The sequence below is a fragment of the Seriola lalandi genome, unplaced genomic scaffold (genome assembly GCF_002814215.2).
Source record: "Seriola lalandi dorsalis isolate HSWRI2012SDOR001 ecotype SW California unplaced genomic scaffold, Sedor1 jcf7180002054784, whole genome shotgun sequence".
Lineage (NCBI taxonomy): Eukaryota > Metazoa > Chordata > Actinopteri > Carangiformes > Carangidae > Seriola > Seriola lalandi.
The window spans coordinates 640840-668224 of record NW_019525337.1 but is presented as its reverse complement, the minus strand read 5'-3'; the positions used below and the strand labels follow the sequence as shown (position 1 = coordinate 668224).

The 27385-nt window shown below is 40.5% G+C and overlaps 2 protein-coding genes across 2 annotated transcripts; one reads left to right on the top strand and one right to left on the bottom strand.

The window, feature by feature from the left end:
• Positions 1-18969, top strand: mtch2 (mitochondrial carrier homolog 2). Its single transcript, XM_023425539.2, has 13 exons — positions 1-129; positions 1237-1321; positions 3888-3994; positions 5740-5766; positions 10804-10860; positions 12413-12470; positions 12628-12679; positions 12767-12826; positions 14043-14136; positions 16670-16717; positions 16824-16891; positions 16972-17047; positions 18179-18969. The coding sequence occupies exons 1-13, from the start codon at positions 43-45 to the stop codon at positions 18263-18265; spliced, it is 906 nt and encodes a 301-aa protein (XP_023281307.1). The 5' UTR covers positions 1-42; the 3' UTR covers positions 18266-18969.
• On the bottom strand, positions 18453-25145 carry znf414 (zinc finger protein 414). Its single transcript, XM_023425538.2, has 5 exons — positions 24990-25145; positions 24644-24754; positions 24072-24177; positions 23441-23979; positions 18453-20361 (listed from the first exon to the last, which is right to left on the bottom strand). Exons 1-5 carry the CDS (start codon positions 25036-25038, stop codon positions 20201-20203), a joined length of 966 nt encoding a protein of 321 aa, XP_023281306.1. The 5' UTR covers positions 25039-25145; the 3' UTR covers positions 18453-20200.
• Positions 25146-27385: the final 2240 nt, after the last annotated feature.

Below are 27385 nucleotides of genomic sequence, written 5' to 3'. Positions count from 1 at the left end.
TAAGAACGAGAAGAGCTTCCTGTCTACCCTGGCTCTCCAAAAATGGCGGACACGTGTGGCCAAGTATTGCTGGGATCAGGGCTCACTGTCCTCTCTCACCCTTTGATGTACATCAAAGTCCTGATCCAGGTAAGACGCGACATGTTCGTGCGAACGCTGGCAATATGATGCCAGATCTGGAGCTACATTAGTCACTGTTAGCTCGCTTTTATAAATCCCGTATAACTCAGCTAGCTAGCAGCGTTTAGAGGAAAGTGTCAAACTTAATTGAAAATATATCAGTCTAATGTTGGCTCTCTTGTCAGTAAACAGATGTACCATGTAGACCATAGCCGAAGATCTTTACTGAACCACTATGCAGGACTTAATTTCGGCATACATTTAATACAAATAGCAGCTAAAGTTCGATAATAATATCAACTACATTACCGGCCCGTCTCTTGTCCCTATGACCTTCTGTTTCCAAAATACTCTGTAGTGGGCGGAAGCGAGGTTAGTGAACCAATTCTTAAAGTTCATACTTAAATGAAATACAGCGCTGCTTCTTTAAGTGTCTGTACGCAGAATGTACAACAACACTTTGCCGTCCTGAGACACATTCACTGATAAATAGAGTTTAGTGCTTAACGAGCTGAGGCGCGTTTGGTTGTGATACAGTGTGTCTCAGAAGAGCTAGTTAGCTGTCAGCTGAGCTGCTCTGTCCCGCTGTCTAACCTCTCACCCTCCGCTACTTCACATGAAGATATTTCACTGAAGTGACAGTGGTCTGTAGTATCCATGACCGGACGGTCGCTGACAGCGGCTCTGTTGACCTGTTTCACAGCAAAAGGTCAGGGACAAGCTAACGTTTCCTCGCGCTAACATGTTGTTAATTTTTATTTCGTGTTTATTTTCTGTCTTTGTGCGTCTTAAATGACAGATTTGTATCATTGATGTCTGTGTCACGAGGACTACACTCGGGGATCTGTGCCCTTTGTTGACCGGTGCCCTTTGGCCCATTTAAAATAGCTAACATTAGCTAAAGTCAACGTTAACCATTTAGCCAATTTGTTTTAGCTCGACTGTTAAAAGGTATTTTAAAGACAAAGTAAGCAACTTTGGCGGAACAGTGCAACATTAATTCAGCTGACAAAACACTGAGGTGAAACCAGGAAGTGTGTGAGAGCCGCGGTTTGCTGAGACGGTTACAGTCCGTGTTTCTTATCTCTCTGCTGTCATGATGGTGTGTGTTGTCAGGTAGGACATGAGCCGCTCGCTCCCACCCTGGGCAGGAACCTGTTTGGCAGACAAGTCTACCAGCTGCCGGGACTGTTTGCTTATGGTGAGTGTGACTCTCCAGGAGTGAAAGTGTGAAATCTGTTTTCTGTTACAGTGCGCCTCAGAAGGCAGAAAGATGGGGCCCTCTGTGAATATTCAAACTTCTGTTACTTTCGATTTTACTCCAATGTAACAGTTCTGTCAAAAGCTGTGTTGAAATGATATGAGATGTAAACCAAGCATGACACCAACTCTTTAAATTTCCATTATATCATCAAAATATGAATATGGTGCAGGACCATAGCCATAAGGAAGACAAGACTATATATTCTTATGTTTTGTGAAAATGTGGCAGCAGTTTTTTTTTTTTCTGCTTGTCAATGGGAATATGAGGCTCCTACAAGTAAATATTTGTTTGTAGTTAAATGGTTATGAAAAAAGTTCAGGCAAGTCTCTTGAGTTGTAATTTCCCTCATGTTTTCCTCTAGACAAAGTTATGTATACATTCAGTGTTTCTCATGTAAAGGCATTGTGTGTATCCTTGAGGCCTTAAAACATGAGATTGTCCTTATAACACATTCGACAATAAAACAACTTGTTCAGTTGTGGATTGTTTGTATCCATGTTTACTTGCTAGCAGCTGCTGCTTTGACTTTGTCATTGTATTGCTTTGTTTATTGGCATGTTACTGTTAGCCACTATTATCAGTTGAATAACGTGAAACCAACCTACCAGCCGTAAGCTGAAGCCCATACATTCACGTCCACATGCATGATACTAATAAAACGGATCCACTGGTTAAAAACATGGCTCTGTTGTGCTGGTATTGGTCAGCAACTCGTTGTATTTTCAAGGACCATATAACAGATTTTGCATATTTAAGCTAAATAGCTGCTTAAAACTTCTTCTATTGACAGTCATTCTAAAAGCATGCAGCCATATTTTAGCTTTTGTAATATTTTTGTGAATTGCTTATATTTTTAAAAGTGAAATGTTCCGGTGGTGCACCCACCTTAAAATGTCAGTGCTTTGCCAGCCAGAGCACATGTCCAACTCATACTTGGAACTCATGGAAATTATGATTTTACTTGTAAATAATAATCTTTTACTCTCTGACTAGTTTCCATGGAGGAGATGTACATTCCCTCTGTGTAGGTCTGTATTGGATCAGTTAGCAGGACTGATGTTGTTCTGATAACCACAACTAGGGATGAGTATCATTAAGAATTTAACGGTACTACTACTTTTATTGATACTACTTATCGATCCGGTACTTTAACGGTACTGTTATTGGTACTTTTTTGTAATTTTTGTAAGAAAAAAAAACAAAATAAATGAAAAACAGAATTAACATTGCTTATTTTCTCATAGCATTGCTTAACAAAAGATCAAAGAACGTGCCCATAACAATCAGATGGCTGTTGGTTACTTTTCATCATTAACCCATGTGTGTTTAATTTACTGTGTGTGGCTGCAGCATACAGAACACACATGACTACAAGCTAGTTGGTGGGAGGGATGGAGATGGATCGATCCATCTCCTCTAGGTTGGGAAGGGAAAATTTTCTTAATTTCTCAAGTACCGAAAGCAGAGCCGATAACGCTGGTGCTTATCAATACTCCTCTCTTTAAAATTTTACCGGGTTTTGGCACCCATCCCTCACCACAACTTTCTAGCTCCCCCTCTGTTTCCTCTGGCTCAGACTCAAATCCTACAACAGTCTTTCTGTAGAAAGTATAATCTGCTTCTGGTCGGAGCTCCTCCTCATCATGTTCACATTTTTGTTTAGGAGCTAGTACCTGATCATCCAATGATGATGCACATCCGAGTGAAATACAGAGGAATGGTTGGCTTATGAGCTGTAGTCTTATCAAAGACCATTCAATACAACTGGCAAATGTATGACAACACACGATTTGTGTTCCCTGTTGCTTATGAATGCAATAAAGTATCAGCTGAAAGTCGTCAGACCACCAGGAAGGATTCACACATCATGCTGCCATTTAACACTATTAAACTCTACAATTGCAATAAGCTTAACCAGAAGCAGAGTGAGTGTGTGTTTCAGTTTGATGCATGTTGAGCAATTTCTGTGACTAATGGCGTACTGAAATGAGCTGAAACCCCTGGGCTCCTGGAAGGGAGGAGAAATGTATTTACCAGTTAGTAAAGGGATCTTAGAAATGTAACTTGCAAGCACATATGATTTACTGTGGTAAGGTCCAGGAAACTCTGAGGCATTTTTAATTTAAGGTTATGAAAATGAGGAAGTATTGTCTGATGTTTGTAAAACAGCTGTTCCAGCATCTGCTAAGTAAGGCCTCTCAGGAGTTAACATCTGGGCTCTATCTGATGATTGCAGTTCATTTTTTTATATTTAATTTAGGTTATGGCTGCATGAAAGTTTGATCTTTTTAACTAATACACCAGTCTGCTGTGTGGAGTACATCTCTTTACAACCTTACAGTGGTCATGAATCAGTTTTATGTCTAAATAATGTGTCATAACAGAGTGAGGTCTTAAATGCATTTTTTTTTTTTTTTTTTTAAATGACATGTTTCTATTGTAAAACATCACACTGTATTTAAACTGCCTTTTATAACTCATATTTCTGTATCTTTCCTTTCAGCCAAACATATCATCAAAGTTGATGGAAAAGTGGGTCTCTTCAAAGGACTTGGTCCCAGACTCTGTGCTGGCACCATCGGCACTGTGGTGCACAGCAGAGTTGTGCAGGTAGGCCGACCACATCATGTTGTCCAGAAATGGATGTAATCACACCATATACCTGTTCCTCAGGTGAAAGTATGATGTAATGATGGGGGAATTCGTTTTGTACTGAAAGCATTTCCTGGAACATTTTGTGATTTAATTAAGTTGTCGTTGTTTCACAGTTGTGCTCTGGACAGATGCTGGAAAAATGTATTTCAGGAAATACCAGTGGAAAATTAAAGTTTTCTATTAAAACATTAGACCGAAGATAACTGCTGATCTATAGCAAGTGCAAGTCAAGCACAGCTATGGGCCAAAGGTCATATCTGATCATCTGAGGGTCACTTTAGCCCAGGAATCTGTGTGTGTGATAAGTCCTGAAAATGTAAATAACTCTTAAAGACCCTATGAAATGGCGTTCAGTTCTCCACTCCACCCCTGTCTCCATTCTGGTGACAGGGTTAGGAAATATGGACTAAACCTTTGTGGTCACAGGGTAAACATTGGAACAGCTGATTTTTACAGCAAGTGGTATTCATGTCATATGTGACCTGTTTCAGTTTATTTTTCCTTACAGAAATGATCTCCTGAATGAATATATGACAGACCAGAGGAAAATATTGTGTGTAATGCTACTTCACACACCAGTTTGGAGTTTTCTCTCCCACTCAGCTGACTCCCTTCATGAAATAAAATCCCACACTTTAGGATCAACCTCATTATTTTCTCCGTTAATCACTTGGAGTATAAAATGTCTTGTGAAAGTACCTGGTATAAATTGTAGGGATGCCCCATTTTGGTTGGCCATGAAAAATAGGTGATTTGGTAGATGGGAATTAAAGCGTCTTGTCAGCGATCATCTTAAAGGCGATCACCTATGGTTAATACTCTGGTGTCTGTGGCTGAGAGAAGTGCCGTGTAGTGTAGTCCCGCCTCCCACTTTGATCACTGTGCCACCAAAACAAAACAACATGTTGGCCCTGTGGAACTTTTACAAAGTGTTTGAGTCTGATTTTACGCCATCTGCAATGCATGACAAAGATGATTGGTATTGGTCGAGCTCACTCATAGATGATCGGTATCGCGGCATCCCTAATAATTTCCCAGAATTCAAGGTGACATCTCTTTTTCAGTTACTTCACCAGTAACTTGTGTGATTGTAGTTATTTTTATAAATAAATAAATAAATAGATAAATAAATAAATATATATATATATATAATTTGCTCATTATTTTTCAGTGATAGACTAATTGATTAATTAATTGATGGTTTCAGCTCTAATATTGAGATCATCAATGGCCACAAAAACATGGCTGCAATGATTTATCACTGTTAATGAAAAGTTTGTGCAAGAAGCAGCACTACACACAGTATACACATGACAACATAACTGTAATGTGTACCATTTGATTACAATCGACTTGTGTGTTGTTTGGTGTTTAAGACATGATGTGGTAAGTTTACTGTTGTAATGTGCATGTGTTGGTGTTTCTGTGTACAGGTCTGTGAAAATGAATTTCCCCTTGAGGACAATAAACAAACTAACTAACTTATGTCTTTACAAAATGCTGGGTACAGTCTTGTCTTGGTGCCTTCACATCTGGAGCTACATGTGGGTAATAGATGTGTAATCATTCAGGATACACATTGTCTGGTCGTGTAAATGTTTATGTTACTTGAACCTAACTTTTACTTTTTTTCTTTTTCTTTTTTTTTTGACATTCCTCACATTGACAGTTTTCATATGTTCACTGCTGTTTTCTTACAGAAATGTCAGGAACAAGGCACAGCTCAGGTAAGAGTTTCATTATTATTCTTTATATGTACATATGTTAGTGACTGTTGACACCTGGGGAGGCTCGGAGTTGGACGGCTTTGCATCATTTGAAAATGTGACGAGTCATCTCCATATTTAGACAGTCTCTCCTGGAGGACATTCATAGTGTTGACGTATTAATAGTGTGTAATAATATGATGATGATATACAAACAGTGCAGCTCAAAGTGCTTCACATCATTGTACATGCATAAACACAAGATGATAAAATACAACTGTTAAATTCCTGGAGAAATTTTTGATGTGCCTGCTGCTTGGTGCATATCCAGCACTCATGTTTCAATCTCTACAGAGGATGTTACTTTGCGTTTCATTCATGTTGTGGAGACTTATCCTAACTCTGACCTCAGTCACTGCAGGTGTCCCTCAAAAAGCAGTTTGAAGCTGTCAGGACTGACCAAACTGACCTCACAATGATGGTTTCAAACCTAAACTTGTCCTCAACCATAGAAAGACATGTACGCACCAACACATAGAACCACACTACCACACATGCACATACTAGGGTTGTCAAAAAATCGATGCTCAGGTTCTACTATTATACTCGGATTCGATACTTATTTGCAACAGTATCTATACCAACAGTGCCGTCTTTGCATCCTCCAGTTGACACACAGCTTCATGAACAACGCAGCAGACAGGCAGGCACACAGCCCCTCCCCTCACTTGCAGCTGAACACGTGAATGCTAGTTGACGTTCACAACACTGAGCTGGTGTCGCCAGGATAAAACTAAATTATCATGGCAAGTGCTGCTGCTGAAGGACCTTTGCAACCTGTTTTAGTTGAAAATGGGAAAAAAACAAAAGTGCCATTTGGAATTATTTAGCATTATTATTTTACCTGGCCGGCAGACAACCTAAAAGTAGTGTTGTCATTGATGTTATTGTTTGTATTGTTCTAATCTTTATTTAAAAATTTTTTAAGCATCTTCATTTTTTTCTCCCCGTGGTATCGAAAATGGTGTCAAGTATTTTCCTGGGTGTCGGTATCGAGTTTGAAATTCTAGTATCGTGACAACCCTAGCGCATACAGTGTTGATTTACCTTATTACTGTTATGGCGTAGAGTAAAAAGGCAGAGAGTTAATGAGTCTAATTAACCAATCAGAATCAGCTTTGTCCATTTCTACCCATAAACTGCACTAGTGGCTCCTGCTGAGACACTGGTTGCTCTTGCAACTGTCTGAGGGAAACTACAAGTCCTATTGGAGAAATCTCTTTACTACTGGCATCCCAAGACTTCACTGAAGACAATGATATATGTGTACCTACCGTTTACGGTAGGTACACATATATCACAGATTTTATCACAGTTTAAAAAGCTCCCTCAACTCTGTTTTTTGTAAGAACTTAAGAGCTCAGTTTAACATGAGAGCTTTGGACATCTACGTGAGCACTTACAGGGGATTTCTTTTAAAACTGTAAAAGATATCACAATGAGACCAAAACTGGGTGATAGAGGACAAATTTCTCTGTCTGTATATATAAATTGTCATCCACTCTAGCTCTCAACAATTCTGTGCGTACACACCCATTATAAAATCTGAAAATGTTTTTGTGAACTGTCATAGCTATCAAAATACCAATTCAACCAATTCAAGAGACTCTCAAGACTTTCTTTTTTTTTTTTTTTTTAATTTTGAATAGGACATTTTTTGCTGTTTTTAACCATTAACATTTCCATGGTTTCTCAAATCGTGAACAAAAGTCGTAGTACATCATTCGAAATCAAGCCGCACGTTTTGATATAAAGTCTGGGTTTTCTCAATGACGCAGGAAAATTTACGTGCTGAAATTTCTACCAAATATTGATAAAAAATAAGAACAATAAGTATGAGGGATTATAATATCTGCTCTCTATGTTTTGCATAGCAGGCCTATAATTAAAGAGGTTGGAATTACTAGATAGTTACTAGATAGGAGCTAATTATTAGCAATAGTTAATAATAAACAAGTTCAATTAGTCCAGTTCATGATCCACTGTCTTTAGCTGAGATGTTGTATAGCCTGATGACAGTGGGAACAAAGGATCTCCTGAACCTCTCTGTTCTGCAGCACAGTGAGATGAGATGTTTGCTGCAGCTGTAGCTGCTTCTCTGTCCTGCCAGAATGTTGTGGAGAGGATGGTTGGTGTTGTCCAAGATGGCCTCCATCGCACATTGCATGCGTCTCTCCACAACAGTCCTGAGTGAGTCCAGACTCCTGCCGAGCACAGACCCAGCTTTTTTTACCAGCTTGCCCATTCTCTTTGTGTTCATGTCTGTCATGCTGCTGCCCCAGCAGACTGCAGCATTAAAGAGTACACTGGCCACCACTCACTGATAAAACATGTGCAGCATTTCACTGCAGACGTCAAAGGACCTGAGCTTCCTGAGGACAAAGAGCTGGCTCTGCCCCTTCAGGTAGATGGCATTTGTGTTCAAGGACCAGTCCAGTTTACTGCTCAGGTGCACACCTAGGTATTTATAAGTGTGCACCACCTCAATGTCCTTCCCTCGAATGTTGACTGGCTGAAGGGTGGGCCTAGACCTCTGAAAGTCCATGACCATCTCCTTGGTCTTGGAAGTGTTCAGAAGGAGGCAGTTCTTGTCGCTCCATTCACTGAAGGCCATCATCAGATCCCTGTACTCCTCTTCCTGCCCGTTCCCGATACACACCACGATAGCTGTGTCATCCGAGTATTTCTGGATGTTTCTGGATGTGTCTCAGAGTTGTATTTAAAGTCGGCCATATACAGGGTGAACAGGAACGGAGCCAGAACAGTCCCCTGTGGAGCCCCAGAGCTGCTCATCACTGTCCCTGAGACACAGTTACTCAGCCTGACGTACTGTCGTCTTGTCAGGTAATCCACAATCTAGGACGTGAAGCAGGGATCCACTCCCATCCCTTCCAGCTTGTCTTTAAGAATGGGGGGTTGGATGGTGTTAAATGTACTTGAAAAATCAAAGAACATAATCGTCATGTAAGTACCTGGCTCATCCAACTAAGAATGGGCCGGTGGAGCATGTAAAGGACGGCATCATCCACTCCAATATGTTCCTTGTAGGCGAACTGTAGGGGGTCGAGTGCATGTTCAACCTTACTGTATGTAAATGCAGTATGGGATAAATAAAGAGCAGGATACAGACTACAGATCTAAAAGCAAAGGAGTTTATGAAGCTGTTCAACAGGTTTGAAGAACCATAGTGGCAACTTAATTTTTCACAGACTGCTGAAGACAACAAACTAGCCTTGAACATGAAATCAGACTAACTTGTTTTTCCTGATCTAAACTACTGACAAAGACATTGACACATCACACAAATACAGTTTGCTGTAGGAAGGAATTGACATCCACCTCCTAGTGCACATTAAAGGTAAAACATACAGTAGAGGATTTAGAGGATTTTTTGTGGCTACATCTTGCACAGATACATAAACGACCTGTCAAAAGTTTTAAAACAATCCCATTTTTCCAGTTTTTATTGAAATTTAATCAGAATTCATGTCCAGTGGAAAAACAGTAAATGGCACAAAGGTCAGTGATAAACAAAGAAAACACTTCATAGAAGTTGATCATGACTGACAAACCAACTGTGTCACTACACCCTCGGATCCTCATCAGGGCAACACTGTAGTGTAGGAAGTAGGACTGTATACTGCTGTCAGAGTGTAGGGAGGAAGACAGACTGGTGGGTCAGGGCTTCATCCTACAGCAACATAATGAGACACAAGACCAGGACCTCTCTGGTCTTGGATGACCTGGACAGAAGTGACACATTAGTGGGAAATTCTGCAACAGACTTAGACCAACTTTCTGAACAATGTTTGATTTCTATTGTAGAGAGAAGGTCAGAGCTCAGCTGCGGAAGGAGTCATTTAGTTTCAGTACCAACTGAAGAAACGGAGGTGTTCTAAAACATTTGACCAGTAGTGTATAAGAGGTGAAGTCTGACGCAAGCACCAAAATATGCTAACAGTGCCAGTTCTTGCAACAGTCATTCAGTGTGTTTTCATTCTGGAGATGTTTCTTTGCTGTCAGTGGCCAAACCTGCAGAGGAAGTCGGAGAGTGCTTTAAAAACCCAGAGACTGGGAGACTTGTCTGTTTTTTGTCCAGTGGCCCTTTTGAAATCCAGATACTTTTCCATGACGTCTGGAACCATCGAGGACTTTTCCTATGTTTTAACATGAACCTAATGTCAGTTTTGGTTCCTGGTCTGTGGTTCTTGTTCCTGCACCTGAGTCGACATTATCAGGGTGGAGGTTACAGCTCTGAATGTTACTACTTTGTCAAACATGTTGTTCACTTAATCAGTGTATTCAGTCTCCTTTCCATCCAAATCTTCTTTCAACATTGTCTCGCAACATAAATTACAAAGAACAACATACTATGTGTTATCGTGTCACATGAAAAATCTGTTTAAAAAAAAAAAAAAAAGGTCCAAGTGAACGTTTGTACCAAAATTGAAGAAGTTCTGTCAAAGTGTTAGAAATATTACATTCACAAGGACAAAACTATTTTGTGAGGACACCATGCCCCTGACCTTTGAAATCTAATCAGTTCCTCCCAGAGTCCAAGTGAACATTTGTGCCAAATTTAAAGACGTTCCCTCAAGGTGTTACTGAGATATTGTGTCCACGAGAATGGGATGGACGGATGTCCTTACGTACACACATACGTACGGACAACCAGAGAACAATATGCCTCCGGCCCTGGCTGTTGCTGGCGCAGAAGCATAAAAATGTTGATGCTACAAAAAAAAAAAAATTAAAAAATCACACATTCTACTGATTTCACGTGTTGTCAAATATGTTGAAGTTTGAAACATTTGGTGAAACAGAAAATGCTGTGTTTACAGTACTAATTACAGTCAGACACTGATAGCACTGTTCTTATTGTTTGACAGATATGAACACCATCTGAAACATGACATCTAAAGTTCAGAGACTGTCTGTGTCAATAATCTGGGACAATATATTAAAGATAAATGATGCTGAGGTTTGTCTCTGGTCCAGGTACTGGGTGGCCAGCAGAAGGCTGTGGAGGGCTCCCTACAGCACGTTGTTAACGAGGTAACACACTTGTACAGTAATGAGATACTGTCAGAAAGAACACACCAAACGAGAGCAAAGTCATCACATTATTCATACATCTTTAAAGACATCCTCTGTGTTAACTATCGGCTACAGCAAGGTCCTCCCACACCTTTCACTTCTTATCATGGTGTGGTTTCTCATTACATCAGTATATTTACAGAGCACTGAGAATGTCTTCAGACCCCTACATTCATTTGGTTATGTTGCAGCCTTATGCTAAAATTCCGTCATCAATCTAACCTCAATACCCCATAAGGACAAAGGGAAAATGTATTCAGTATTCTGACATTTGGCTATGACATGAGGTATCTCAGCTGACAATGCAGATCAGAGCAGAAACCATGAGGAGGAAGGAGCTGCTGCAGAGCTCAGAGACAGGATTTCTGCTGCACTAAAGGTTCCTGAGAAGAACAGTGGTCTCCATCATTCTGACATGAAGTCTCGGACAACCAGGACTCTTCTAGAGCTGGACCTGGACTGACTGAGACATCAGGGAGAAGAGAGGAGGAAACTTCCGGAAGGACAACCATCACTGTAGCTCTGCACTGATCTGGGCTTTAGGGCAGAGTGTCCGGATGAGGGACAACACCATGCCAATGGTGAAGCCTGGTGGAGGCAGTGTCAGGCTGTGGGGGGTATAGGGAGACCGGTCAGGACTAAGGGAAAGTACAGAGAGATCCTTAATGAAAACCTCGTCCAGAGGTCAGGACCTCAGACTGGGCTGAAAGTTCAGCACAGGAGTGGCTTAGAGACAACTCTGAATGAGTGGACCAGCCAGAATCCTGACCTGTGGCCAATCCAGCATCTGGAGAATTCAGTTTTGGCTTTGTCCTAATGGGAGATTGAGTGAAGACTGATGAGAGAAGAATTTATTTTTTTTTTTAGCATGAGGCTGAAATATAACAAAATGTGGAAAAAGGTGAAGGAGTCTGATATTCTCTGAATGCTCTGTATGTGTATATATGGTGTTTATATATTTGAATGTCTTTGTATGTGTCCAAAAGTCTGAAACTTGGGACACAAAATACACATGATCCAACAAAGACAGTGTCAAACCTGCAGGATTCAACTAGTGTGGTTTGGTGAGATACTCTGAATGTAAACAGAACATTGGTTGGTTTACAAGGTAACTCCATGGCATCTTTTAATCTTAGTATCTAAAAACATAAGTTTTCACATCAACAAAAGGCTGCGTAAATGTTTCTTTACTTTTACATCGAGGGAAAGTCGCTGGATTATCTTTTCAATATTTTATGCATTCGCTCTTTAAATTTGTTAGGTGTAAATGAAAAATGTGTTATTGCACAAACATGAAAAGCTCTTTTAAACACTGCTATTGTAAATATTTTGTTAGTTTCTTATAAGGATTTTGGGGATCTGTGTAGAATACACTGTAATGGTTGGGTCCAATTAAATATTTGTGATTTCTCCACCTTTAGATATTACTAATTGTATCAGGGTATGTACATCTGTTACAGTGTTTTGAATAAATCAGCTGATAGTTTTCTGTCTCTTCCCACCTCCACAGACAACCAAAGAGATGATAGCTCGTTCCTGCGCCACGATCGTCACGCATCCCTTTCATGGTACGCCGTGACTTTAACTGACTCAATACAACACTAATCATGTGATACCTGCAGAGGCTGTTTGAGCCGGGTTCAGTTTTGACTCACTGAAGTTACATCTGATGTGTGGGGAGACACGAAGCTCATGTCATGTATGTTTCCTGGACTTGTTTTTCAGTGATTACTTTGCGATGTATGGTCCAGTTTATTGGCAGAGAAACAAAATACAGGTAAAGTTTCAACATTTTACACATGAGCCTCAGTGAGAGGAGCCTTGAAGATTGTTAATAACTTAAATGCAAATCTTCTGTTCTCAGTGGGGTGTTTGACTCCATCATCACAGTCTACAGAGAAGAAGGCATACTGGGCTTCTTTGCGTAAGTGTGACTATCCCTGTCTCTTTCATCTACCAGGGTTTTGGTGTTTTGTTTTGATGGTCAACTTTAGATAACTGTGGTGTCAGTGCAGTAAAAAATGGCTGACCATTGTCACATTTTGTTGGCCTACCCTTTGATTTGCTCATATTGTTAAGAGATTGCTGAAGAAATAATGGGAACTTTTGGAAGAGAAGTTGATTGTTCTTTTGCCACACAAAATAAGATATAACCTGTTACCTATGTCACTGACAGACTCTTCCTGTAAGTAGAATGTTTCGCATATCAGTCAATATTTATTGCCAGAAAATTTCAACAAAAATAGTTACAAAAAAAATCTAGAAATCATATAAAAAAAGCTGCTCCTTCTAGCTGCAGACCTTCATTCAGAGTTCTTCATTTCCTTCAGTATCACAGTGATCCAGTGATAGTGTTCTGAACATCAGCAAACATCAGCTGATCACAGCTCATCACTGCTGTTAATGAGACCGTTTATGGGCTAAAAACAGGACTTGTTGTAGCTACAGCATAACTCGCTGTCACCATGGTTACATTGTATTTCATGTTTCATGTCTCGGAGCACGCTGTATTTTAATGACCACGATGAAACATTAGGATTGAACTGAAACAGGGAGCTCAGTTTTTCTTTTTGTCTCTTTCCTTTTTAATTCTTCCTGTTGTTAACTAGCTGTCTATTTGGATTCCCCAGTTTTTGCCAATGATGTGATCTGTTAGTGCACAATCAGACTGAGGTAGCAAACAAGTATAAGATGTTGTACGGTGACAACATACAAGTTTCTATCATTGGCTTATCACAGTGAGAACTTTTAATACAAAGAAAAATTGTTTGTTTTTTTATAGTTGCATCTTTTCAGTGTGATTTTTAATAGTACAAAGGCTCAGTGTCACACACTCTGCTATCCATTCACATATGCACTGTATTGACAACCTGAGGATATAAAGAGTAAAAGTCACCTGGGCTGTTTGGGTGGATTACATTAGTCTTTCTCTCTGTGGTACAAAGTCGGGAGCACACACAGGGTGGTTATTAATAAATGTGGCTGTACTGTTTATATAAGGTGGTCCCATTATATGCACACCTTAGATAGAAGGCCTGAGAATGGGGAAACTGGATTATAACCTTGATGGTGTGATCTTAAATCCAGTGAACCAGGATGTTTAGATTAGAAATAATAATGTTTTCTTTTATTTTCCTCAGTGGTTTGATTCCTCGTCTGCTCGGTGACGTTCTGTCCCTGTGGATTTGTAACCTGCTGGCGCACCTCATCAATACGTACGCCATTGATGACTCGGTATGCCCCTTCTTATACATCACTCAGCTCAGTTCAGAGTTAGGGTTAGGGCCGGTTAGTAAGAGCAGCCTGTGAGGCAGCGCTTACCTTCAGGCTGTGTAGGGAACAGGAAGGAGCAGAAGTGACATGTGAGTTCCACAAGATGATGTCATGATGCAGTTCTTCACAGATTCATTCTATGTATTTGACTCATTGATCCAAATTACAAAACTGAGTAACTGTCCTTTATAGTAAGTACATACCTGCAGTTCAGGCACAAGTGATCGAAGAGAAATGTAAAATGTTTACATGAACTTTCATGTGGTACACCTGTAGCCTACCTGTACGTGTGCATCTTAACTTAACAAGACAATCATGTTCGTTCAAATCATGTCACCTATCCAGTGTGCACACTTTTCTCTGTCCTGCAAGAAGAGAAATGTTTAGGACACTCAGCTTTTTTTATAAATCTATGGAGAATGAGTTTTTAGTGGCAGGGCTCAGTGAGGAGGAGAGGGTGACAGGGACAGTGTAGCAGAGACGGAGGTGAGTTAGCAACTAAAACATCTTCACCCCAAAGAACAAAACAACCAGATCTACCTGTCAAGTGTCTCCTCTGTTTTTCACAGTTTTAGTTCATGTTGAATTTAACAGTTTTCATCCTTTTTTTTTATTATTTCAGTTGCAGCCTGAAGTTTTTATGTCATATTTTGAATCTCGTACAATTGGTGAGATTAAGATTGAGAAACATGTGAGTTCAGAAACAAAGTCAAAAACTGAGATATCCGAGTCTCACATTTCCTCCTCATGTGTTTAAATTAGAAGCATGATTTGGGTTTGAACAACTAAAAGTGGAGGGACCACCAACATATTTTCTAACTTGTGAAGACTGTGGCAGAGGAAGGGCGCTGCTGATGGCAGCATCATTTCTACACAGGAAAGTAAAAGTCACATGAGCAAAGAAGCCAGTGGAAATTTTGGTGGGTGACAATCGCGGTCAAATATTGCCATCATCACAGCAGTGTTTGATTTGCGACAACAGTACCCTGTTGAAATGCACACACTACACCACTGAGTGTATAGTGTGCACAGTGTACTACATATCGGTGCACTAATGGAAGCACGCAAATTGAGACTGATTTAGAGCAGTTGTTTCTGTAGTTCTGATAAACCCAACAGAGTGATACATCTTCTCTAGTTGGTTGTCTCATTCTCCAGTTGAACTTTTATTCATGTCAGATTAATAATTAAAATTTATAGACGCAATGATTTAGTCATGAACTTTCCTGTTTGGAGAAAGTGGCTAACAAGGTGTGTCAAATGAAGTAGTCTAATAAGTCTAAATACAGAGTCAGACTCAGCAGGTGCTCAGGATTAAAGGACTGACTCAGTCTGACTCTGATGTTAGCACTGTAGTTGTTGTGGTGCTCTTCACCGTCAGCATGAGTCTGTATAGCTAAACTGGACATTATGCTGAAGCACCAACAGACTAGATTGTCCTTTCCTCAAGAAAATGCAGGGTGATTGCACAAAGTTATTTCTGCTCCTGCAACTTGCTTGCGGCTGAAGCATCAATAACTTTCCACACAGTGGTGCAACCGCAACAATTTCTGACTATGTGAAGCATTTCACCAGTTGCCAGCTGTCTGCCAGGTTTCAATTCTCTAGCCTTTACAGCTTTTTCTCTTTAAAAAATGAATAACTTGTTAATCATAAGGGATATCAACAAGCTGTTTACCAGCTAATATGGCCTGATCATGCTTGACATTTTAAAAGTGGAAGCATCTTTTGTTTTTTCAGTGTAACACCCTCTAGTAGTGAAACTGCATGAAACTCTGCAGTGTTTTGTGTTCTCAGTCTGTAAACTTGAACCAAATTTGTTGCATGAAGTGAAGCATTTAAGAGTTACACTTATTTTGTTATGACCACACGCGCAAAGGTTTGTCGGCCAATCACAGAAAAACAATACATGATATCTCAAATCAAACATGTGGAACGTGATCTGGGTCATTCAAACATGGCGTGATCCAAGTTTGGTGAAGCTTGGATGAAGGGTGTGGGATGGGGAGTCAAAAGTAGGTCTAGCAAAAAAAATCCAAAATGGCAGAAAAAACTTTGAATCAGTCTCTTCAACATCATCCACTGAATCCATGGACACCAGAATCTTTCTTTTACACCTCATGGTTGCTGAGATATCAGACAAAACATTTTGCATATTTGTTAGCTCATTTCTCACCACATGGTGGCGCTGCCCACTACCGTGTTTGAGTAGGTGAAGCGCTATAGAAGGGAGAAGCAGTTTCAGTTCTCTACCTTTTTACAGTTTTTGAAATATTAATGAAGATTCTTCATCAAATCAATTCAAAAGCTAAACTTCTCTGAGCAGCCGCAGGAAGTTGATGTTTACTCAGTCCTGATTTCTCCACTCCAGTCCTGCTCCAGTCCAGCCCAGTCACCAACAACTTGACATGGACATGTGTCTTTACCCTAAGCACTGACCCTCCATGCTGCGAGTTCAGTCCAGAACTAACCCTCACTCTGTTCCTCTGCACAGATGAGTCACACTGGAGAAATCAAGAACTGCTCTCAGGCTGTGACGGGGGTGAGTCCCACACACACACACACACACACACACACACACGCATACCTCAGTCCTTGTGTTTGCAAACTGTTGTCTGACCACGATCCGCCTCTGCTCTGTCTTCCAGTTCTTTGCCAGTATGCTCACATACCCTTTTGTTTTGGTGTCAAACCTCATGGCTGTCAATAACTGCGGGTGAGTATACCGGTTACTTCCTGTTTGTAAATCCTCACAAGTGATGGATCAGATAGACTCATGTTTCCACTGTCCTGTAGGCTCGCTGGAGGCCTGCCACCTTATGCATCAGTTTATCCCACCTGGGTGGACTGCTGGAGGCATCTAAGCAGAGAGGTAAGTGACAGACACTGATGAGTTAGAGAGTTAAACTCGGTCCAGCTGAGTTTCTGAAAATAAAACTGGAGTTTTATTTTGAAAACTCTGGGGTTGTTGTATCTGGACGGACAGAAACTGAGACATTTGTAAACGATGACATGGACACCCACGTTCTCTCCTGATTGGCTCTCATCAGCCTGGACTACCAGTGGTGAATACAACATGGTAATGAATTACAGTGTTACTGACCTTGCTGTCTGTGCTAGCAGCTGTTCAGTTATATTCTGTATTTGAATACTACAGCTGTCTTTGCTGTTCCTCCCTCAGAGGATTTACTGTAACCAAGTGCGGAGTACACGATCTGCTTCGTATCTACACTGATCCCCACATGCCCAGTGAATGTGAATGGTCATGTGATGTGTTGGTATGGACGGAGATTGTTTTTGTTTTAAAATGAAAACATATCAGTGTGGATGCAGCCACTGCTCCTCCAAGATTAAGTTAATCTGAATTGATGCACAGAACTCAAACTGTGGCCTAGATACAAATGGTTGGAAGCTTCACTCTCCAGTCCACTGTCTTTACTGTTCAGTTCTAACTGAACGCTCCATATTTCCCTCTTCTCCTGTGTTTTATTTGAAGTCTTGATCCATAAGAAGATTTTTACATCACTCTCAGGCTTCTCGGTGCATCTCTAGTAACAAGGTCAGTGAGCCAATCAGAAGAGAGGAGGTTCTGAACCTCTCTTCTGATTGGCTGACTGTTTTCTGAGTGATCCAATAAAAATATAGCAGCTCTCAGAGAAACCAAATCCTGCCAGGTTAGGCGGTGGGTCCAGATGGGCGATACTTGGGATGTGGCTGAGTGGTGACTGCTTTGTTGTGACATCACTAAGTTCCAGAAGTCCTGACGGATGGTTTTAAGTCTCAGTTTCTGAATATATGGATATATACCTTTAGACTGTATGGAGCTTTAAAGCCTGTCTTTATTACAGGTCACATTATCCTTATAATTTTGTTATATCCACAATACTCTGATGTGGTATGAACAGGCCCACTGATCTTTTCATGTCATAACAACCAAAGACCTGTTGGTCACCTGTAAATTGTGACATCACCACTGACCTGTCCTTTCCTCTCTTTGTTCCAGGGCAACATGAGCAGAGGCAACAGTTTATTTTTCCGGAAGCTTCCGGCGGGAAAGATGTACGCGATTGACCAGAAGAGATTTTTTTAAAGCCTCAAGAGAACTTAGCTGAACATAGTTGTGATAATAAAACATAAAAAAAAATCAGCATTGCTTGATCTTGGGGGGGAGGGGGATGACAGGTGGCACTTAATTTTTTTGTATGCACTTGTTTACTCAGAGGGTTTTTCCTTAACAACCTGCAATCATGTGATAAAAAACAACCTTTAGTTTCCAGTTAATTTCCAGCAGGTTTTGTTTATTAACAGAAATTTAGAGACAATGAGTTGGAACATGAAAACGTTTCTTTTTAACCCACATGTAAAATACTGATGGAGGACAGCTCATGCTGTCTGAATCATGTTGTGACAGACCCATGTGTAAGTGCCGCCCTTCCCCAGGTTTTTTTTATATACATTATCCTTCAATAATGACTCCACCTCATCCATGGATGGGATTTGTTTGTTGAAAACAGCACTTAAGTCTGCATGTGGTAACGTCTACTAATTCACATGTTAATGATCAAGTGGGACCTCTTGTCATGTGATCTTGTCTTGTTAATTATTGTTAACGCTCACAGCTGGGCGGGCCTGTAATGCTAATGAATAGGAGCTGAGAGACTGTGTGGTGGTGGTGGGTGTCCGGCAGCATGGAGAAGACCCTGAAGTGACCACCACCTCTCAACTCTGAACAGTCAAGTGCTTGTATCAACTCATTCTGACTGACCCAAATAAAAACAGCTTTTTTTGACCTTGTTTTTCTTGTGAAGGTGTTTGATGTAGAACTTGAAGTATGTGAAACGGTACATGTAAAACTACAATTATTACCTTGCGGTTGTATGCCTCTCCCTGTCACTGAGGCATACTATGACCCCACAATCTAATCAGTTCATCCTTGTGAATGTTTGTGTCAAATTTGAAAAAGTTCCATCAAAGTCTTAGATATCGCAATCACAAGAATGGGATGGACGGACAACCTGAAAACAATATGGCTGCGGCTGCTGCCGGCATGGAGGAATACAAGAGGATCCAGGGTTTGATGCTGTTGTGTGTGTATCAAATCCTGTTATCTTATTCCTCTGTTCCATTCCATTGTTAAACACGAGTCACTGTTTCACTGGGTGGCACGTTCCTAACACATTGTTGACAATAAGAAAAACATCAGCCTTATCCTTTAATTCATATGGTACAAAAGCTGTAAACTACATTTTCCCTCTGTAACTGTTCAAACACATGTGGGATCTACATTCAGTAATTACAACCCGAGTCCAGCCTGTATAACAGAAGCAGACGGACAGCTGGTGTAGCTGGGGTTATTAGTGACGTAAAGAGTAATAACATCATGACGTTTCATGATCTGGGATGGTAGTCCAGACACTAAATGTGACCACACGTCACGACTCAGTGTTTATCTCTCTAGTCCAGTCGACTGAGAAACAGCATTAAGTACTTTGTGTGCAATCACTGTGGAACAAAAACCAACCGACAAATCAATTTACAGTAGGCCCCAAACTAGACTGAATGACAATTACTGTACAACAGGGCATTAAAAGAACAGCAGAAGAAGAATGTGTGAGCACAATCAAGACTACCCTTATTAAAGACTAAATGGTTTATAATCAGTGTATTAATTCAGATGTTAACAAATTATAAATCATAAATAAACAATTATAGACAGGTTATAACGTTTTCATACATTGATGCAGACTCACTATTTGGCAAGATCAACTTAATGCTTACTACTCATTAATCTTACTAATGACTTACTACCATTTTAATCCTTTATAAGGGTAGTCTGATTGTAAAGTGGTACCATGAAAAGTGTCTAGCAGCAATATGCAGAAACTAAGTGTTAATTGGAAAAAGACAAAGTCATATTACATGTTAAGAACACTAACAGTGTGTAACTCAGTGCTTCAGGCTCTTCACTCAGAGTGATGTGTTATAGTAAACCATCAGTCAGTGTCTGGTTAAACCTGCCTCCACTCTATGTGTTTCTTCCTGTGTCTTCTGCAGGTTTGTTACCGCTGTGTTGACTGTTGATGTGTTGAGTCATTTCCTTGCGGTTGGTTACTGTGTGTCCACACTGCACACATGTGTAGCGCCCTTTAGTGTGCTCCCAAAGGATGCGTCTGTTGCAGGTCATACCTAAAGAATGAAGGGACAAATTAATTGTCAGTACAAAATATCTTTTCTCCATGAATTGACTCACAATCATAAAACCCAGAAAATGCTTCATTCATTCATTCATACAGACAGCAGGTTGTTTCTCAACACCAATTAATCAGCCTGACATCTGCAGACAGACGTTCTCTCCCCGACAGGGACAGACTGAATAAAGTAGAATGCACACACTGCTCATTCATCCTCCACGTCTCTAATATCTCTTTCCCCAACTGAGCTCAGATCAGTGTGCAGAGTCTTTTTTCAGTCAGCTGACTACTCACCACAGTCAGTAAACTGCAGCGGGTCCACTGTTCACATCACAGTTTAGGAGACTGTCGTGACTCGAGGCGGCTCATACAGCAGCAATCATCTACGTTACTTTTATGTCAATTAAATGCATCTACCTGAACCACTTAGAACAAGTAGCCACTGCACACACACACAACAATTGTACTAAAAAAAAGAGCAAATGCAAAGATCAATCTTAGGATTTTAAGAATCAACATTGGATCAATCAAATAAAAATTGTAAATAAATAAAAAAAAATTCATCATTTTTTTCCCAGCTCTAACTGGCAGTACGCCAAGACCTGCTGTGGAAAACATGGAGCCCATTCACTGTTTTAACTTACACTTACTAGATGTGTCTGATAAAACCATGGATGTATTATAAGAACTGGACACTGGATCAAAAATGGTGCACATTCATTTCTATAGAAGTTGCTCGCCTGGTGCATACACTGAAAACGTTTCTGGCTCCCGGGTTTCCTCCATGTTATGAAGCCCACTGAATATGTGCAGTAGTATCACTCCCATGGTGCCTCTGGGCTTTGAGAACGAGCAAACAGCGTTCTGGATCTGGCGCTGCGCGTTTATAAATGCTATGCTAGCGGACTTCATGGAGGAGTAATAAGACTTCTACAGGACTTGCTCAGAGCTTGAAACCGTGGATTATACAAATGACAACAGCAACAAACAATGAAGATAATGTTCTGAAGAGTAAGATGCTTTTAAACCTACGATCGTTGATATCACGGATAATTCGTGTTGACAGTTAATAATGATGTTAAAGGGAAAACAAGTCATTCAGTTAAAAGCTTTAGAGCTTAAAATCACTTTGGACTCAACACAAGAAATCATAATCGGACAAAAAAATGTCTGACCTGTTCTTTGAGCATTTTTAATAAGAAATTGATGCTGCATGTGACAGATATTACAACTTGTCAGATAAAATTATCAGAAGGGCTTTGTTACCTTTTTATATTGAAGCATATTCATATAGCACGTCATCTACGTATTCTTATACTCCTACTACTTATTTATAGTGGAGCATATTAAATGTGTTGATTTTGGTCATTTTTTACAATGACATTTTGTCCCTGATCCATGATGATGTGTTTTTCATGGTTTTACCACTTTGATCCACCAAAGCCTTTCAGTTTTACGTGTATTTAAATTTATTAATTAATTAAGTCACTGTTATTTCATATTGTATATGTAAAATTAGTGCCAGAATATTTGATTTGAATAAGATTGCACCATCGCAGGCCACCACCGCCAACCCAGTGGATGTGAAGTCAGTTATAATTTTACCACTGAGACAGTTGAAGCCATAAACTAAATGAATGTGGTTGTGGTGAGTGGAAGACAGGCTGGTGAACTTCAGTCAGGATGAGACACTGCTGGCACACAGATCACAGGAACGATCACCTACCAGGTAAATGACTTACCAAATTAAAATTCACTGAAGAAAAGTGTTACGGGGTCGTTATGAAAAATCACTTACAGTGTCATATCAGTGAATCAGTCATTGCGTGGCTAATATATCAGCTAATATTTAGATTAAAAAACAATTACATTCGAGAACAAAGGCTGACAAGTGACCAGTAACTGCCACAAAATCACAAAATCAAAATATCTTGATGTGTGGAAACAAAGATTCACCTTTATGTCGTTAATGATTCACTTTTCCTTCTAACTTCTGTACATCCGTACGGCGTTTGCATCAACCTAGCAAGCATCCTCGTTCCCGAGACACAGCTCGACCGCGCGGAGAGTGCGTGTGCACAGCGGTGATGTCATCCAAAAAAACTACTTTTCTGGGCTTTTTGTTGGCTTTGGAATTTTTTTTTACAAAGATTAAAAGTCCATGGCTTAAAAATATACAATACAAAGATTAATAATTGACTGTGTTTACAGCCGGAGGTGTTCTGTCAACAGTTTTACAGGTGTTTCTTTTACTATTGGTCAATGGGAAAAATGCTTTTTGGGTCGCTGGGGATTTTTCGCTGCAATACCGCGAGTGGCCACTGGGAAGAATTGGCTGCAAGGCAGAGCAATGGCGCCGTATCCAGTTCTTCTAATACATCCATGGATAAAACCCACTGTCAAAGCATGCACTTAATTTGTATTCATTTTTTTGTCTATGTATTAACCTTGATTGTATGCTGGTTATCTCTCTGGTAGGTACTCACCATTGTTGTAGGAGCCTAAATGCAGTTTATTAATGTTGGACTATTAGCTTAAGTGCATACTTAAAATAACAGTAATGTACAGTAAGTGGTTAAAGAAATTGAAGGATTATTTACAGTATTTACAGGTTTACGTATTTACAGTGCATATTTACAGTAATGCTAAGCCATAAGTTAATCATCTATTTTTGTCACTAAAAGTGAGTGTGGATCATTTAAAGTATACAGAATTTAATGTTTATAATTGAAATATAAAGGAATAGGTAACTATGGTCATTGCCTTTTAGTTGCTGGGCAGCTGAATTGCTTTGATGTTCTCATAAGGGGCGGGGCAGGGAGTGATATCAGGTAAGTCAGGCTGCAGCGAGTGGAGCAACACAGACCTCTCTCTGTGTTTCTCACTTTTGTTAATTAGTTTAATAACTTTGGAAATGGACTTTGTTCTGAATTGTTTTTTGGGTTTTTTTTTGTCTGTGTTGAAGTCGATGATAGTTATGCATTTTTAGTGATTGTGTTATATTAGCACTCTGAGAGCAGGTAGCCACATCTGGCAGGTTACAGCTGTGTGCTTTAGAGTGAGGAGAGGCTCACCTTGATTCTTCTTCCAGACTGCTGAGGACCCAGGAGGAGACTGAGGAGCTGATACCGGAGCAGGCTGGACAGGCTCAGGAGACCTGGTCTGTGTCTGGGTCTGACCCTGGGCATCAGAGGGGTCAGGAGCTGCTGATGGGACATCCAGGTTTAGAGACGGAGGCAGATTAGAGGTTCCGTTTCTGAGCAGAGGCTGAGGAACTCCTTCTGTGAGAAGGGTAGGGGAGGTCTCTTGGTGAGAAAGGAAGGGGGGGGCGAGGAGAGGGGGGACAGCTGAGTCTGGCTGAGGAACAGCAGCAGGGAAGGAACCATCTTTGTTTGGGATTTGAGAGGGCAGTTGCTGGGGTTTCGACACTGAGTCCAGCTGCGGGGGGGTCTGGTCCATGGGCATGGAGGTCGTGTTCTGGTTGGTCACAGCAGCAGGCTGTGGGGGCGTCGGTTCAGTAGTCTTTGTTTTGCCCCGTGGCACTTTGGAGCAGGTGTGCAGGTGAGTCAGGAGGCCACGGTAGGACCGCAACTTTGTGCGACAACTCTCACACCTACAGAAAGAGGCGATGCTGCATGACTCTGAAGATATCTTACCAATGTATACACAGGATCTCAGCTGTGACTAAAGAAAAGACCAACTCACAAGAAGTATATGTTGGGTTTGTGATGATGCCTCATGTGTTCCATCAGTTTCTGCATGTTGGGGAAGGAGCCACTGCAGCCGGTCGTGGAGCACAGCAACGTCTTCCCTGAGGGGAGGACAGACACTGTGATAACCCCTCCCTCTCATCTCCAGCCCAACACTCAACAACAAAACTAAAAGCCAGATCAAAATCAAAGTGATGGGGTGTATTACAGTTCAATGTGACTGTGGAAAAGTCATATCACAATAAAAAATTATTTACTGTAATTAAAGATTAAAAGCTGAATAATTGTCCTTTTTAACTTGTCTTTTTGATTTGATTGTGACACAATAAATGCACACACGAAGAAGAAACAAAATGTAATAATGTCTGTTGTATTTCACCTGACGTGTTTGGTTTGTTTACATTTAGTCATTGTGAAGCTTCCATACTCCTGCTTCAAAATCATATTAGCTACGGTTCAACTTGACACAAAAATGTAACTAATAATTTTTTTTCATTATATCGTGTATTTTCAGTTATATTTTTATTAATGTGTCTTGTTTACACATGTATTTCCATAGAAGCTCACCGGGGAGAGACTGAGCCGGGATCTCATGGTCCTTTATGTGGCTCTCCAGGGCGCTGGTGTCAGAGTAGACCCGCTTACAGCCGTGTAACGGACACGATGTCCTCTTGTTTCCTGAAACGTACAAACAGCACTTTACCAACTGTTGTATATATATGTATTTATGTTACAGCATCAGAGTCAAAAATGTAAGCTACTTTAGGTCACAGCTCGAGCTGGTTAGTTAGCATGCTAGCTAGCTAACTAGCTGGCTGACGCAGTTTAGCCATATTGCAACTGTCGTCAGACACAGTGGCATGAGAACGGGTCGAAGCTGCCGTCTACCTGATACTTGAGCTAAAGAACAAACCTTCGTTTCCACTCTCAGGTGTCTGCAGCACTGTGCTTCCCGAAGCCATCACTGAAGATCAATGGTTCAGTTGTGCACTGACGACGAGGGAGATCAGAGACGGACCACAAAAACCAGAATGCAACAGCGACAACGACTTCGCACCGACGCACTTCTTCTTTGTGTACTTTTCCGGCAGGCTGTACGGTACGAAGCGTCATGCTGCTATCTACCGTTGTTAGGAAGTCATTTCAGGTAATTTTCCTATGACGGAGTATTCGGGCCACAATGAAGAAAAAAATAAAGAGAATATGAGAACAAAGTCATAATATTGTGAAAATTAAAAATGTAAAGTTTCCAGAAAAAACATATTTTTTAGGACTATTACAACAACCAGAAATGACAGTCAGTGTCAGCCTGAGCTGCTTCTGGCAGCTGCTGTTTGTCTGTCTAACAATAGAATAGACTAATTTTCTTCACCATCTTTTCAGTGTCCTGATGATGATGATGATGATGAGCCAAAAGATGAAGTATCTCCTTATTAGTGAAACCTCTGCTAAAGTACAACTTCACAAGATGCTCCACGTTCCTCATTTTAAAGCATCTGATATTTCCCCTCTAAACAACATGCAACCTAAAACTACAACTTTATTGTCATCATATTTTGACATATTTGACTTTTTGTTTTGGAAAATTATGACTTTGCTGTCATATTATTGTAAAATTAGGACTTTCTTTCTTGTAATATTCTGACTTTATTCTCGAAATTTCTGATTTTTTTCCCCCACAATGTGGCCCTGATGTGGCATCGTATATTCCAGAGTCAAATCTAGTTTAATGGAAGAAACTGAAAACAGCTGATAGTTAATTGTGATGTCACCAATTTGAAATTACTGCCCATGGACGTTCAGCTTACTTTCTAGTTTGCTAAAATATGTAGTTGGTGTGATGTTAGCTGTAGTAGCAGGAGAGTTGTGAGTATCACTGTCTGCAATAGCTGGTTATGGGAAAGGTCTCCTCCTCTCTGCATGTTATTGCTTATAGCAGCAGCAACTGCAGCCAGTTTACTACCTCATGGAACAATCATGGTATATATCAGCGGCCTTTCTCCAGAATTGCCTTTGTAGCAGAATGCAAAGGCAAACAAGGATGTTGAAGATGTGCCATTGAAAATGAAGATGGACAGTGTGAAACAGGAGCTAAGCTTAAGTGCTGAAACTGTGGAGGGGTGCATGGCTCGGCTTACTGGGAGTGTGAGGAGTGCTGCAGAAGAGCAGTAACTCAAAATTTCCCGAGAGAGTGCAAACACTGAAGCAGTTGAGAAAGCATTTGTGCAGCCAGGGAAATGTAACATAAGTTAATTAGTGCAGAGATCACAAGACGAGACCAAGTGAGAGATGTAGCAAAGAAAAGGAAGACACTGATGTTCTGTACAATGTTGATGTTATAGAGATCAAAAATAATATAAATCAGCAGAAAAATATCTAGGAGTCAAAGGTCTAGGGTGTGACGCAGTTGAGTAAATGTGAAGTGGTTGTTTCAAACTACAAGATAAGCCTAATATAATATGTGTAGAAGAAACATGGCTGAGAACAGAGTGGGATTTTGTCATACAGGGTTATACAGGAGTTAGGATTGATCAGAAGACTGGGAAAAATGGTGGTGTGGCCTCGTGTGTAAATGATGGGATGAGATTTAATCTTAATTCAAAGAAAGAACACGAACCAAAAGTGGTCAAGATCTGGAAAGGATGAACTAGCAATAATTCATTACTATTACCCATGTAACAGATTGTGCCTCAACACACTGAATACTGTGGGTGGGCAAGTACAGGATACGGGGGTAGCACACTGTGGGGGATCAAGAAAATAGATGCTTATGGTTTAGTCACAGAGGATTAGGGAGATAAGGGATTAATATGTGTGAGTGATGGGAGAGGTGCTGGGTATAACAGCACTAGTATCAATGGAATTGCAGGTATCATAACCTGGGAGGTGTACAGTTACTCACCAGCGGGCAGTGATCAGTATCCAAGAAGAATTAAGGTGAGAGTAAAAGAACAAGAAGAGGAAATGAAGGTACGGGGATGCAAATTCAACAAAGCCAACTGTGACACATTTCAAGAACTAAGCAAGGTCAGATGCAGAGTGCCAATTATAAAGTGACAATCGTAGTGAACTATTTCTCCAGGATGAAGGAAACCCAGTGCAGAGCAGACACGTAGCCTACTACTGTACAATGAGGTGCTGGGCACACATGGAGTTTAATATTGTCCAATGAGCCAACAGGTAAAACTCCTGAATTACTGAGGGAAAACAAGAGGGTGTCTATTATAGAAGCTAATATCATAAAGGTAAAAGACTAAACCACCACACACACATACACACACACACACACACACACACACACACACACGA

Coding starts and splice junctions, on each gene's coding strand:
- znf414 (XM_023425538.2), bottom strand. CDS start 25,038: ATGGCTTCGGGAAGCACAGTGCTGCAGACACCTGAGAGTGGAAACGAA. Junction 24,178..24,643: donor CCCGGCTCAGTCTCTCCCCG/GTGAGCTTCTAT, acceptor TCCTCCCCTCAG/GGAAGACGTTGCTGTGCTCC. Junction 20,362..23,440: donor AGTCTGGAAGAAGAATCAAG/GTGAGCCTCTCC, acceptor TTCATTCTTTAG/GTATGACCTGCAACAGACGC.
- mtch2 (XM_023425539.2), top strand. CDS start 43: ATGGCGGACACGTGTGGCCAAGTATTGCTGGGATCAGGGCTCACTGTC. Junction 1,322..3,887: donor GCCGGGACTGTTTGCTTATG/GTGAGTGTGACT, acceptor CTTTCCTTTCAG/CCAAACATATCATCAAAGTT. Junction 5,767..10,803: donor AGGAACAAGGCACAGCTCAG/GTAAGAGTTTCA, acceptor TCTCTGGTCCAG/GTACTGGGTGGCCAGCAGAA.